Here is a 15,260-nt window from a genome sequence, read left to right as displayed (position 1 = left end):
GACAACCTTGCTAGTTTATGTGGATGACATCATTGTTATAGGGAATGATGGTGAAGAACAAAAAGTCCTCAAGGATAATTTGGCTCGGGAATTTGAGATTAAAGACCTTGGTACACTCAAATATTTATAGAGGTGGTTTTCTCTAAGGTAGGAATTTCTCTATCCCAACGCAAGTATATCTTGGATTTGTTAACTGAACTAGGTTTACTGGGAGGAAAAAGAGCCAGCATTCCAATAGAGCCTAATATTAAATTGAGGGAAAGCCTTAGCAGTCAACCAATGGATAAGGGAAGATACCAGATGTAACACCTGAGATTGTTAGACTGAAATATGATGTAATAACCGAGATTTTTAAATTCAAATATTTGAGGAAGTAGGACATTTCAAAGGGTTATGAAGGTCTTAAGGGAGAAGTTCAGTTTCTGAGGTAGGGGCAAAATCGTAAATATTGAAGTTCGGGTAAAAGTGCAATTTACCTAAAACCTTGGGGTATTAGCGTAATAAATTCTTTCTCTAGGGGCATAAGTGCAATTAAAAAATAGCTAGGGACCAAGTTGTAAGGGGTCTAAGTGCAATTACCCGAAAAATTCAAACCAAAGTGTAATTCTTGAAACTCTGTAACTAGACCATTGGAGCAGCGAACTGAACCAACTAACTATTGGAAGTCATGATGAGGTTGCGAATGTGAGTTTACATTTCAATACAGCTTTGGATCATTTTTGGATTTTAAACAACATTCCATTCCAGTTTTGTATCACTTTGGAGTTCAAACCTTATTTAAAGTCTAGGGACACGTGGCAAGCCACCATTAACCACTTGGGAGAAGATTTGAAATGAGTGAAGAAAATCTTAGGGACACGTGGCAAGCCACCATTGGCCACTTGGGAGAAGATTTGGAATGATTGGAGAAGATTTTAGAAATGTCCCAACTCAAGAGAATCTCATACAGCGCTTAACCCATACTGCGAGGAAAGAGCAATCTCTCTAAAGGCAACATAACCACATTAGCATAACACAGCACAACCCAACCCTGGCCACAAGAGGATCACATCAACACTAACGTTGGGAATCCACGTCCACCTCGGAAATAATGCTATCACTCAAAGGAACTTAGGGTGGTGTCCATTTTTAGCCCCACCACTTGAGCCAACCTAGGGTGGTGTCCACTCTCAGCCTCGCCACAAGTAAACATTATTCCTTGGCACACTTCCCTAGTGCTATCACTCGAGGGCTATATACCAGGTTGACATCCCACATGGACAACACATAAACATGCCAATGCTAACAACACATACTATGGTTCAATGCATCATATAAATCAACATTTCAATGCACATAATTTAATGCACAAAATTCAATGCACATGTATAAAACATTTTGAAACGAAACTCCCACATGAAAACAACCATTCACAGGTTCAACCATTCACATGTAACAAAACTAGTTTTTTGACAGAACCACTCACCTTGAACGAAACTTAGAACACCTCGAATCTCGTGCCCAACCTTGATTCTCATGCTAGGCTTCTAACAGTTCTCAAATCTGAATCTTAACGTACCTTGGCCATCGTATATATTCAAGGAATTAAATCTTTATCCTTTCTCCATTCCTTCTCCCACTTCTCCAAATGGTGTCTCCTATTTATAGGCCTTGAAACTTGGCCACCATGTATGTTATATTATATTATAATATTTCTCAATCATTTCAAATCTTTTCCAAATCTCCTAAGATATTCCAATCATTTCAAACCTTCTAAAATCTTCTCCAACCATTCCAAATCTTCTAAGATCTTTTCCAATCATTCCAAATGTCGGTTTGTTTCATGGTCTTGCATATATTCATGAAAATGTTTTTGAACCTTTACTTAGATGATTTAGTATCTAATTTGGATTATGTCCCTGAAATATTCAAACGTTTTAAGTAAAAGCAACGATGCTAAGGGAAAAGAGGTTTTCGAGATGTAGCCGTTATTTACATATTTGAGGATGTGATGTAAAACGATGGTACGGTTTCTATGTTATAAACAAACTGTTTGCAATTATGTATCATTTGAGGTTTTGATTTTGCTTCCATATTTATGATGATGTTACCTGTTTTAGCTTATTGATTATTAAGTTTGATATGCTGAGAAGGTAGAACGAGATTATTGGGGATTGATTTATGTGTATTGGATTGAGTGAATGTGTGGAAAAAAAAATATCCTCGATATCTCGGGTTAACGCACGCTTGGGAAAAGTGGGGTGTTACACCAAAGGTTAGTGGGGCGCTTGATATATCTCTCACATGCTAGACCTAACATTGCTTTTGCTGTCAGTCTAGTAAGTCAGTTCATGCACTACCCAACTGAGGAGCATATGTAGACAGTAAGGAAGATACTATGCTATCTACAAACAACACCAGGCAAAGGTATCTTGTTCAGAACAGGTGCTGAATTGGATGTTAAATGCTTCATAGATGCAGATTATGCAGGATCCTTTACTAATAGAAGGTCTACAACTGGATATTGTGTGTTTTTAGGTGAGAATCTTGTGTCCTGGAGGAGAAAGAAGCAAAACATTGTGGCCAGGTCTAGTGCAAAAGTAGAATTTAGGTCTATGACCCTTGGTCTATGTGAATTACTATGTCTAAGGATTATCCTAGAGGATTTGAAAGTTCAGATTCAAGGTCCAATCAAGTTATTTTGTGATAATCAATCAACCATTAGTATTGTATATGATCTTGTTCAGCATGACAGGACAAAACATATAGAAATAGACCGACATTTTATAAAGGAGAAGTTGGATGCGGGTCTAAGATGCGGGTCTAATTCATATTCCTTATGTTCCATTTGAAGAACAAGTGGCTGATGTTTTAACAAAGGAGCTGATTGCTAGAAGGTTTGAAGACTTAATAGGCAAGTTGGGAATGATAGATATTTATTCACTAACTTGAGGGGGAGTGTTGATTCTTGAAGGATTAACAAAATGAAAAAAAAGGAAAGAATAGCTCATTATCCGGAAGAGAAATTAATGTTGCTCTGATCTTATGTTTTTTAGAATTTTCTAAATCTAGATTAGGAGACTTTCTTAATTCCAACTTAGGAAACTTTCCTAGAATTGTGTATATGTAATCTTTCCTTCTTTCATGTATTGTAATCTTTCCTATGTTGTATAATCCTCATCTCTATAAGAGGACTTGTATATGTACATATTAATAGAAGGAAGAATTTATTCAGTTGTTTACATTGACAATAAATTTGTTCCTGGGCATTCAGCTAATCATAAAATTTATTCCATTGCCCATTTAGTTTATTTGATTTTTTTCTTCTTAATTGGTGGGTGGAGGATTGAAACAGAAAAATGGGTGAGCAGGACAACTTACACTAATGTGAACTCTTCTCCACTGCATGAAAAGACAAAAATGAAAAAAGAATGTCTGCATAAAAGCACAGTGCTAGCACCAAGTAGGTTGATCTTCTACAGAAATTGTTGGATGGTCTAGTCTATTTCTGGAAAGAGCAATGACTTTCTGTAGATATTTTAACGATTCATTGTAGATGGCTGGAGATCTAGAATTCATATAGGCAATCCCACCTAGTGGATTAAGACTTGTGTTGTTGTATTATTAATTCTGCCGTTTTTTTAGTTCTTTTTACCAAAATGCACAATGTTGTGAATTGGAAGTCAGTTGCCCCAACATTGGTGAGACGTTCTTTTGAAACTGGTAGTGAAACCTATCTTATAGGTTTCGAAAATCATTTGATGATTTTACTTGATTCTTAAATAGAATAGAGCTTCACATAATATTGAGAGGTAGAGTATCACAACTGTTTACACTTGTTATTTTCCATAGAGATTATCATCTTCTACATGTATCACTTTCATGGGACTAATAATTTACAGTTTAAATGATTCTCTCTCTCTCTCTCTCATGTTCAGTTGTTTGCTTCTATCAGTATCTGTTAGAATTTCAGTTTGATAGATTTTCATGTCCAACCTGGCATTTTTTCCTCCAACACATATACTTACTGAGATGCTTTTTCCTTTATCCCGCATGTCCTACTATTTAATCCTAATGCATGGAAATACTTGTCGAACAATTACAATACTCTACACTTTTACATATGTTTCTTTAATTATCCTTTCTGTTGTTTTTTCTGTGATTGGACATAAAGTATCTTAATCTCATAAGTTCTTAAACTTTTGAAGTACAGGTTTCTTGATCCTATTACTATTTGAAATATTGTTTGCTTTTCATGGTGCAGCTTAGTTCTATGATGGACATGGGAAGTGAACTTCAAGTTCGTGCAAGCGGAGGACTTTTGGCCATACTTGAGAATGAAAGGATCATAGATACCATTGAACAAAAGGAAGCTGGAACTACAATTACAATTGACTCTGTCACAGAGATCTCATTGTATCTTCCTAATGTTGTCTTTCTTACCAAAATCTTAGGCCTGTTTGAGAGAGTTGTCAATTTTTAGTTTTGTTCTTAATTTCTGTTTTCAGTTTTCTATATTCACTTTTCATTTTATGTTAAAAACATGAAAACTGATCTTTTTGTTTGATAATACTGTCAGTTTTCAAAATTTTAAAAATAAAAGCTAAACATGTTCTTTGTTGTAAAAAAAGATCAATTTGAAGGTGAGCAGTAAATCGAATAATAGACAATAGTTGAATGTTGGTTGATTGGTGAGGAGTAGAGATGTTGAATGGGTCGAGCTTTAAGTGAATGCCTTGTCCCAATATTAGAAACAACAATTCTATGGGATTTACAACATTAATTCTGATAGCAAGTGTCCTAGAAGATAGAAACAACTAGTTTACAACCATTTTGTAGCCACTATAGTGAAAGCTATTTTAAAGTTACAAAATGTATTGTAGTTTAAAAATAATAAAATAAAATGAGCTTATAGTCAAGGCCCACAGGTTATTAGATAGGCCTGACTCATCAAGGCCCATGGGTTGGTCTGAGTCGAGTGTCAAGTTCATAGGGTTTTAGTAGGGTGTAGCAGTTTATTTTGTATGTCAGCTGCAGCAGATTATTTCTGTACAGGATCAGTTGCAACTTGTAACTGATTTGTAACTATTGACAATCTGTTTGGAGAATCAATCAATCAAGTACTGAATTCAGTTTCTCATTTCTCTCTCAATTTTCTCTCTGTTTTCCTCCATGTTCTCTCTATTCGCTTTCCGTTTCTTTCTTCCATTCTTCCTTCTCAATTCTATTCTAAAAAACCCTAGATTCAAGACTAGGTCTTGACATCGAGTTAAGCCATCTCGTTCAACATCTCTAGTGAGGATCAAATTAGTGGTGGTTGTTGAGCATCAATACGAGTGAAACCATAGTTGTCAATGTTGTATCGTACCGACCAGTGCTGGGTGGTGTGTCTCATATCAGTCATAAAATGGTACTAAATATGCTTGGTACCATTTCAGTCTAGATATTGGTCAATACTAGTCGCACTAGGTGGTATTGGTCAAAATCTTAAGATATCGACTGCTCGGTATTTGTCCCCAAGCAATTTTTTTTCTCTAGATAATCTAATTTTTTATTTTATTTTTCATATTTGACCTTTTATTCTCACTTAGTGTAGGCAAAAGTCAAAACTCTAAGCCTTTCATCAGTCTCAAAGCTGTGCAAAAAATGAAAACATTATTTATTTTGTTTAAGCAAAATTGTTATATTGTCTAGATTATATGTTTATGTTAGGTTATGGCATTTTTATTATGTTTATATATTTTATAATTTATTATAAATCCAAAATGGTACCTTGGTAATTGGTAGTGCTCGGTACCAATATCATATTGTACTAATAGCAAAATTTTGAAAATTTTGAAAACAAAATAGGCAATCAAATAGGATTTTTTGTTTTTGGTTACAAAATTTTGAAAACAAACACAAAATCACAATCAAACAAGCTCTTGCTATATTTTCTTTTTTCATATTTCCTTTCTACATCGAACTTTGTTCCAAGGCAAGACTTTACTACAGACTCAGAGATAAATTTCTGAAGGTAGATGCTGTTGCTCATGAGGCATTGCAAATATTCCAAATAGACAAGCATCCAAGCCATATGGGCATTGGTAGAGCAAAGGAAGGGTAACATGCTGAAACGAGTTCCTGACGATTTGTCTATCATAAATATCTCTTCCTGTGGATTATCTGTATTTAGTTTTTATGCAGGTTTTCTGTTTTTGGGATGATGAATAAGGTATGCAGGAGCTATTTGCTTTTCAACTCTTAAACAATATTTAGATTTGGGCTAAATAAATGTGCTTATTTCAGTGTGTAACGCCAATGGGTAGACGTCTGTTGAGGTAAAGAGAGACTGAGAAATTTACTCGTCCTACCTCTTGTTATTTTAAACCAAGGCCCTGGATGACAGTTTACCTTGCACTAGGAGCTGGTTCTTGAGGCCTATACTAGATCTCAATGATCTTAATGGTCGACTAAATGCTGTATCCTTCCTAACCCAGACAGCCTTGAGATTTACTTATCAGTACTAAATTGTTCCATTAAATTGCCAGAACAAGGCTAGGTAACCTGATGGCTTGACTGAGATGAGCTTTGCTGAAGATTAACTAGCTGAAGCCAAGCCTGGGTATATGAGATCCAGAAATCTAACTCTATCATGAAGTACTTTACATAATTATAAACTGATCATGGACTAAGAATGCTTCCTACACATTTGAAATCTGTAGCTGCAACTGTTATAGTCCTTCCTTGACAGATTGAAGATATCATTCTTCCACCATTCTGAAGAATTATTAGCTTCTTTACGGGAGACTCTGAAGTCTGTCAAGGATATACCCCACATACTGAAGGTGCATTCATATACTTTCTTTTGATCTTCCTTCTTCCCATAACTTGGGTTATGCCTTATCCTAGAATCAAACCTCTACCTTTATTTCTCAATTTGAAACAGGAGGTGTCAATCTGTGATAATTAACAGGGGACTCTCACATTTTTAATAGATATGCTAAGGTCCTTGTTAATTATAAAATATTTGTTCATTTTCTATCCCCAGTTTTTCACTTAATCTTTAGTTTTCCTTTTTGAATGAAACTTTGGAAAACACATTAAATTGTTGAATTAATTTTTTTTTCTTATCTTGAATCTGAAAAAATATGTTAGAAGTGGTTATATAGCACCTGTTTAATTCTTACAAAATGAAATGCAATGTTATTAATAATACTACTATAATAGCTAGACATACCAAATCTTAATCCCACTAGGTGGAGTTGGCAACATGAATTCTAGTTTGCCAACCATCTTGATCTATGACCATATCTTTTGTAAGGCCCTTACAACTAGTATCTTACCTAAGAGTTCCCCACCAAGCTTTTCTTGATCTTCCTCTCTTTTGCTAAAAACGTCTTCATCCGATCCACTCTCCTCACAAGGAGCTTCTATTACTTTTCTCTTCATATGTCCAAACTATCTTAATCATATCTCACCCATCTTATCTTCAATAGAAGCCACTCTTATTATCGATAACCTTATTTTTAATTTTATCCTTTCTTATATGATCGCAAATCCATCATAATACACTCATCTCCACTACGTTTGTTAAATGGTTAATTACCATCTCATCTAAAAGTTTAAATTATTAGATAAAAGGTTAACTTTATCATTATATTATTATTTTTACTCTCAACAATGTTCATATTTTGCACATATTGGTTCTTTATTGCACAACATTTCATGCCATGCAACAAAAACTAGTCTTATAGCCATCTTATAATTTTCCTTTTAACTTTAACAAGATATTACAATCACATAATATGTCAGACAACTTTTCCTTTTTAACCATCTTACCTTAATTCTATAGGTAACATCCTCGTTAGTCTCCATTTTTTAGAGGATAGATCCAAGATATCAAAGTTGATCGGGATGACCTAATCTTCAAGTCTCACCATACTATCATTGACATGTACATTTTTACTAAATATACATTCCATATATTCAATTTTCAATCTGTTCAACTTAAAACATTTGGATTCTAACGTGTTCCTCAATATCTCAAGCTTAGTATTTTCATATTCTTTTGCCTCATCCACCAAGATTGTGTCATTTTCAAATAGTATATGCCAAAACACTGCTACCTATATGTGTTTAGGGAGTTCATCTGTTATCGGGGTAAAGAGATGAGAGCTTAATGCAAATTTTTGGTGCAATCCAATTGTTATTGGTAAAGCTTGAATATCTCTTCCACATGTACATTTATCTTCCATGTTACATGTCTTTAGTAGCCTTATATATTATCAATTCAAACTGATTTTGTTCTCTATGCCCCTCGATAAGACTTCTCTAGAGACATCATCTTAAGTTTTTTCTGAAATTATAAACATCATTACGTACATTATTTTGTTTATCTAGATCTTTCCATCAAGTGCCTAGCATGTATATGGCGACTTCCACTATTTGCCTACCAAGCATGAAACCAAATTAGTTTTCAAACACCTTGATTTGTCTTCTTAGTTTTTGCTTAATCGCTATCTCCCAAAGTTTCATATTGTGGCTCATATCTTAATCCCTTTGTAATTTCCATAACTTTGAATATCTCCTTTGTTCGTACAAGTAGGTACTAGGGCATTCCCTTTCCATTTGCAACCTCTTTGATTTAAGGATGACATTGAATAATTTTGGCAACCACAAATACCTTCTTTTTCTTATCATCCTTCTTTTCCCACTTGTTGATACGGAATCAAGGACAATAAGCCTATGTTAAGTGGTTAGGTACTCTCTCGGTATAACTTTACAATCCTTGCAAGACAAATAATCTTTTACCTCATAAGAAAGAAGTCTATTTGGGTAGTTAAAAAACCACTTTTATATCGAATCAAACATTCATCTTATTTCGTAAAGAATGTATTAGCTATAATGAGGTTATATCATCACCATCATCAACACCACCACCACCTTATCTTAACCAAGTTTGGGTTGGTGGCAAGACATTCATAATGTCAATTGACTTCTAAAAGTCATATTGACAATGCAAATCCATGCAAAATAACAATGTGGTAAAATTTTATGCTAGATGCCCTTTCTAACACAACCCTTTAGCTAGAGAATGACGAGATAAAGTTTTGGTACCATCTTCACATGGAAAATGTTGAAGTGTTAATCACCATCTCATCTTAAAGCTTAAGGTAGTAGATAGAGGATTAACTTATCTTTTATTATATTATTTGTACTCTCAACATGCCCCCTCACGTGTGGCCAAACTTCTCTGCATAACTAGTCTAAACACGTGTAACAAATGAAATATTGGGTTAGTGATGAGATTTGAACTCAAGACCTTTGTCTACTCTAATACCATTTTGAAATGTTAACCACCATCTCATTTAAAAGCTTAAACTCTTAGATAGAGGGTTAACTTTATTTTTTATATTATTATTTTTACTCTCAACAAAAAAATTTCATGAGATGGAGGTAAATGAAGATAGTTGATATGGTTACGTTCCATCACATAGTTGATATTGTGAATCCAATCTGTACAACAAGGAAACACGACTATATTATGAGATTATGTGCCATTGCAAAATCCAAAATAACTTTCCCCCATTATTCTTTTCTCCAAAGCCATAACCTCTTTGCACATAATTATACTTATTCACTCCTCTACCTTCAAATTACCTCCATAATAATGACCTTCTAGCTTTTAAGTATTTCTTGCAACAACCTCTCTGCATCCTCCTAAATTTTTGCCTTTATCACCTCCCTCAATCCAACTTCTTGTGTATATGCATAGATAATATTCATACTCTCCTCCCCTAGAGCAATTTCAATAGCAATAATCCTATCACCCAACCTTTTTACTCCACTACCTCTTCCTTTAAAGCCTTATCAATGACAATCCATACCACATTTCTCCTGTGGTCTTTTCTTGTGCACCAAACTTTATATCTTGACCCAACATTTTAGCATTCTCACCAACCCATCTGGTTTCTTGGAGGCAAAAATATTTATTCTTCTCCCAATCATCACATGTAAAACTTTCATAGATAATAACACTACTATAATATTAAATAGTATTAATTACATTGGAATTGTTATAAAATTAATGCTATCAATACAATATTTATAACATTGCTAATATTTTGATGTTAATTTATAATAATATTGCTATTAATGTTAACTTTATAACATTATCAATCTAATTTGTTCATGATATTGCTAATTATATAATTTGATTATAAGTTTAAATCATTTTCTACAATATTGGAAATTTTATAATACCAATATTTTTGTTGATAATATTTTTTGCTACTTATTATTAGTTAACTTTAAAATATTATTTTACCATTTATATTGATATTAATATAAATATATTAATTTTAGTTGAGCTAGAAACCCATGTTTTCTATTTTGAAAACATGGAAAAAAACACTTTTTTTTGGGGGGCGGGGGGGGGGGGGGGGGGGGGGGGGGTGGTGGTGTTAAGAAAACAGTTCCAACAGTCAATTTTAAATTTGGTAAACTGGAAACTAGAGTTTTCTGTTTAGAAAATTCTCAGTTGAACACACTTTTCAGTTTTCCATTTTCTGTGGACAATATTTCTGAACACACTTTTCAGTTTATCACATCTGAACTGCTAACTTTTTTTCCCTGATATTTTTTCCCCTCTTTTTTGAGCGTCTGCAGACTTTGAAATCAGTTTAAAGGTCTCACAATTTTTTTATTGCCTTTATCATCATCATCATTATTTGTTAATTTCTTTGAAATGAGACATTTTCTATACTCTGGCTTTGCCTAAGTTTGCTGTCATAGCACATAACTAACAGTTATATGTTTCTGTTTCATTCAAAATGATGCGTCTGAAAGGTTTTCGCATTCTGCTTTTTATCATGAATCTATGTTTTATTGGAACACTATTTCTATTTTGCATGTGGAAGAAATTCAATTCCCCAAGTTCTGCATGTACAACTGGTGATTGGACATCTTTTTTGAAGGTATAGTTTCCTCTATGTTCTGCATGTGCTATATGTTCTAACTCTAAGCTGATAGAAAAATGTTAACCATTACTCTTGATCTGGCAATTCTCATATATCTATAGTTTGTTCAGAGAACAGTTTCCTTTCATGTCAAGGGTGGGAAGTGAAGAGGGACTAAGTTTTCTTTCAAATAATTGAGCTTTTAAGGAATTCATGGTGGTACTTTCGCTTTGATATTCAGCTCACATCTTGTTGGCCATTGGCACTTCCAACTGCTTCCAAATTTGGCACCTCCAACTTTACTTTCCTTAAAATTTCACTTAAGAAAATGAATTATGTCTTCCTATCTTGTAATTGATTTGAAAAAAGAAAATGAATTAAATTTTTAGATGGTGGGGTTATGAGTGGGTTTGTCCGAGCTCGGTTGGCGGTCTATTTGATCAGAGGGATTATTTTGCTTGGGGTAAAGTGCAAAGGAAGATATGGAAGTCTCTTTTTCATGTGGCGCTATGGACAGTGTGGCTGGAGCATAACAGGTTAGTCTTCAAGGATCGGGGGTCTAGTGCGGTTGATATCTTTAACTTGGTGCTAGCCTAGTTAGTGGCTTGGGTTAGGGCTGTGGAGCCATCTTTTCCTTACTCTGGGTACCATGTCATCATGTTTGCTTCAGTTCTTGGCCGATAAGTTCTTCTCTCTCTACTAGGCTGGTTAGTTATGAAGGCAGTTTGGGTTGTCCAGGTCTCCCTAATGGCTGGTGTTTGGGGGGGCGGGGGGGGGGGGGGGGGGTGTCAGTGTTTTTCTAAGGATTGTTGTATTTCTCTTTTAGTTTTATTAATATCATATTTGTGCTCACTTATTTCAAAAAAAGAAAAAAGAAAAAGGAGGGCATTGAACTATGTGTTTTGGCTCACATGAATGAGACTGGATTTTTTAGATTGTATATTCCCTATAGATGGTAGTCTTTGTTTTTCTTCTGAATATTACTTCTTTTGTGGCTTTTTTCAGGAGATGAGAAAACAAACTTCAGTAGATTAAGAGCTTGCTACTTGTGAAAACTGCAAAAAAGCTTATAATTATAGGCATCAACAATTTGAACTGATCAATTTGATATCTGCAAGTTGAATGTTTATATCATCTACTTGAGCAATAGAACTGGAAAAGTAATCCATTCTACACTTGTAGAGCATCTCTTCACTCCTGCACGTGAACATGATATTTGAAGTTGGCATTTCTGGAAACCTTTCAGAACAAGTGAAGACTTTGAATTTGGACATTGTTGAAAAAGTATGAATGCCATCAGTTGTAGCAGTTCTAGAATTTCACATCATGTTAATATTCTCCAGAAATGTTACTTTTCTACATGTTGAAATTCATTTGCAGGCCGGTTCATTTATCTCAATGGAATTGGCTTATGTATATGAGTTGGTTAGTTATCTTAATTCCATAAACATTTTGTTGAGCTGTATTGTAATTTTGATACAGCCAGATTCATCTGTCAAGAAAGCTTTCTTACAGTTTTATCTTTTAATCTGGGTTCAAAACCAGCCAATATCTTAATGAGATGCTTGAAAATCTGCCTGCTTTACTGGTTCTGTCTGCTATGGAAGTACTACTACTGCTCATGTACAACTAATGTCCATTTGATTTAGTAACAACTCTAGTTTGAAAGTATGCTTTTGATATTATCTCTAATTGTTTATAAGAATTTTTTGTTTGATGTAAGAAAGAGGGAAAAATAAGAAAAGAAGGAAAGCTTAAAGTTTTTGTATTGATTAAATTTGGTCATAGTTTTTTTCCTTAATAATCCTTAAGAGTAAAAAAGTCTGAAACTGTGAAAAGGTCTAGGGTTGCGGGTATGGCCCATGCGGGTAAAGCATATGCACATTTTTCAGTTATTAATTATGTCCAGCAGTTTGCAGGACTTGCTCTGAATAGTTAGCAGGTTATTAAGAGCTTCTGCTTGATGTCATTAACTACTGTTTCAATGAGAAGTTAACATGCCAACTCTTTCTCGGGATTTCTGTACCAGTTTCTACTGTTCTATGGCAACCAATATCTATGTTCTTGGCTTTGTAAAGATCTTTTCCTCTACTTTCTTTACAAGTTTCAGTGTATGATTTGTTGTAAACCAGTGGTTTGGCTAATATTAAGAAGAAATGGAATAAATGTTAGAAGCAGCCGTAAATTTTTATTTAAATTTCTGTCATTCACCCTTTGCCACACTTCTTTTTTCCCTCTCTATGTGATATGTCAACCTAAACATGCTGTCCACCTGTTCTACCATTTTATTTTAGGCCCAAGAGGGAACTGTTAGAATGATACAGTAGTATGGAACCACACACCCCAGAGGGGAGGTGAATTGGGTGCTTGTAAAAATTGTTTGTTCTGAAAATTTTCTAAAAAGTATCAAGATTTTGTCAACAAAACAGTAATCTTTGAAGTGAGATAAGTAATACCAAGATAGAAAAGATGAAAATGCACAAGAGACAACAATTTTAGAGTGGTTTGGTTCAACCCAGCCTACATCCACTACTCTAGCTCTTATCTAGAGATTTTGAAATCCACTAAATAAGCTTCAGGTTGCAAACCACAACCTATTAAACCAACTAGCACACAAGCTAGTTCTTCTAGCACAACTTGCTAGGAAGTATACAATACAAGAAAGATAACAAGAATAACAACTATCAAAAACACACCACTCTCTCAGAAATCTAGCTAATACAAGGCTTTGAAAAGAAATTACAATAAAAAAAAGAACCTTGACAGAGAACAAGAGTGAAAAATTGAAGCACAATGTCACTTGAGAATATATTATCTGAAATTTGAAAGCCCAATAGTCAACTTCTCTCCTTTGAGCTTCAAATTTATAGGCTTCGTCGTCCATTTGAAAGTTCTAGCCGTTAGAGTAAAAAAACTAAGTTAACCTAGTGATTAAGTACAATTAGCGGTTTAAATTTTTACAACAAAACGGTCGATTGGTTTGACAATCGGTCGACAAATTTTTTTAATTTTTGGTCAGGTAGGTCAATAGTATAGTAAAACCAATCAACAATTTAATGAAACTTTTAACTGTAAATGTTATAGAAATTGTCGACAGCAAACAATTGAGAGCATGTATTTTGAATGGTTGACTGTTTAAAGAATCGATCGACAGTTTTGGAGATCTGTCAACAGTATGCAAAGACTGGTCGACAAATTTAACTTTGAAAAACTTTGTCAAAGAGATAATACAACAATCGGTTGACAGGTAAAATCATTTAGTCGACAGTTTTGACATTTGTCTTTGAAATACAAGATCAAAATGAATGTTTCAATTCTATTTATTAAAGTTTTGTGTAAACAATGTTTATCATCAAAACACCATCAAAATTAATACAACAGGAACCACTTGAGCATACTTGCTGTCTTCAGCACCACATAGACCATAAGATTTCTTGCAATTGCTTTCTCAGATGATATCCAGTTAAAAAGGGCTTCATTTATGAAGTACTGTGTTTTATTGTTTTTGAGATTTATTAATTTTTTTCATTTTCCTAGTAGTTTGTTCTTTATTTGTTATTGCTTTTCTTTTTTGGTTGTGTTATAAAATTTTTCTTTTACTTGTCTGTTTGTGTAGGCAATTGGTGTTATTGATGTAAACAGAAGCAAGGACAAAGGTTATGAGACATTGGTGAAGGATGGGTTTTGCGATGAGGTAATAAATCTTGCTGTGTGCTTATTTCATGAATTAAAGCCCCTTAAAAGGATTTTTTGGTGTCTCGGTGCTTCCCATATTCTCTTATTTTGTTCCAATTATGAAATACAGAAGTTTAGCTTACTCCTGGTGTGAGGTCCCTTGTAATATTTGGTTTGTGTTCTATTATTAATTGCGGCTGCCTTTTGTTTTCACCACTGACAAATCATTTCTTCATGTTGAACATTAGTTGGATGAGCTGAGGCAAATATATGAGGAATTACCAGAATTTCTGGAAGAGGTAGTTGCAGACTGAATTGATCCACAAAATGGAATTGAGTCCACATATGTTTTAATGAAACCAGTGCTTTACAGGTTTTGTCATTGGAACTTGATAGACTTCCTAGTATGTCTGGAGAAAAGTTTCTTCCTTCCATTGTTTATATACATCAAATAGGTTGGTTATATTTCAATACCATTTTAAAAATTTACAAAAGTTTAATGGATGATTCCATCTACATATTGATCAAGGTTTCCAGATTTTGACTAGGTCCAGAGTGTCCAGCTTTGTTTCTCTTGTTACTTTATTTCTTTGGTTCTTGTAACCTTCCTTTTTATGTATAATAAAATGGCATTCAATAATTGCTGACAAAATATTCACTCTTCAA

At 34.2% G+C, this 15,260-nt stretch overlaps 1 protein-coding gene across 4 annotated transcripts in view; it reads left to right on the top strand.

The window, feature by feature from the left end:
• The window catches only part of LOC127792411 (DNA mismatch repair protein MSH5), a 55,046-nt gene that overhangs the window by 31,905 nt on the left and 7,881 nt on the right, over nt 1–15,260 (top strand). For 3 of the 4 annotated variants that reach the window (XM_052322886.1, XM_052322887.1, XM_052322885.1), the window contains exons 7-16: nt 4,244–4,395; nt 5,980–6,081; nt 6,166–6,193; nt 6,268–6,299; nt 6,383–6,440; nt 6,720–6,806; nt 10,881–10,937; nt 14,536–14,613; nt 14,843–14,893; nt 14,968–15,049. In XM_052322886.1, the coding sequence (XP_052178846.1) occupies nt 4,244–4,395; nt 5,980–6,081; nt 6,166–6,193; nt 6,268–6,299; nt 6,383–6,440; nt 6,720–6,806; nt 10,881–10,937; nt 14,536–14,613; nt 14,843–14,893; nt 14,968–15,049 (727 nt within the window). Of the gene's footprint in view, nt 1–4,243; nt 4,396–5,979; nt 6,082–6,165; nt 6,194–6,267; nt 6,300–6,382; nt 6,441–6,719; nt 6,807–10,880; nt 10,938–12,101; nt 12,204–12,299; nt 12,345–14,535; nt 14,614–14,842; nt 14,894–14,967; nt 15,050–15,260 lie in introns of all 4 variants that reach the window. The other variant, XM_052322889.1, reaches the window with a different exon arrangement.

Source organism: Diospyros lotus, chromosome 15 (genome assembly GCF_014633365.1).
Source record: "Diospyros lotus cultivar Yz01 chromosome 15, ASM1463336v1, whole genome shotgun sequence".
In the NCBI taxonomy this organism is placed as follows: domain Eukaryota; kingdom Viridiplantae; phylum Streptophyta; class Magnoliopsida; order Ericales; family Ebenaceae; genus Diospyros; species Diospyros lotus.
Note: the sequence above shows the minus strand (reverse complement) of the source record. Positions and strands in the feature narration are given on the sequence as shown.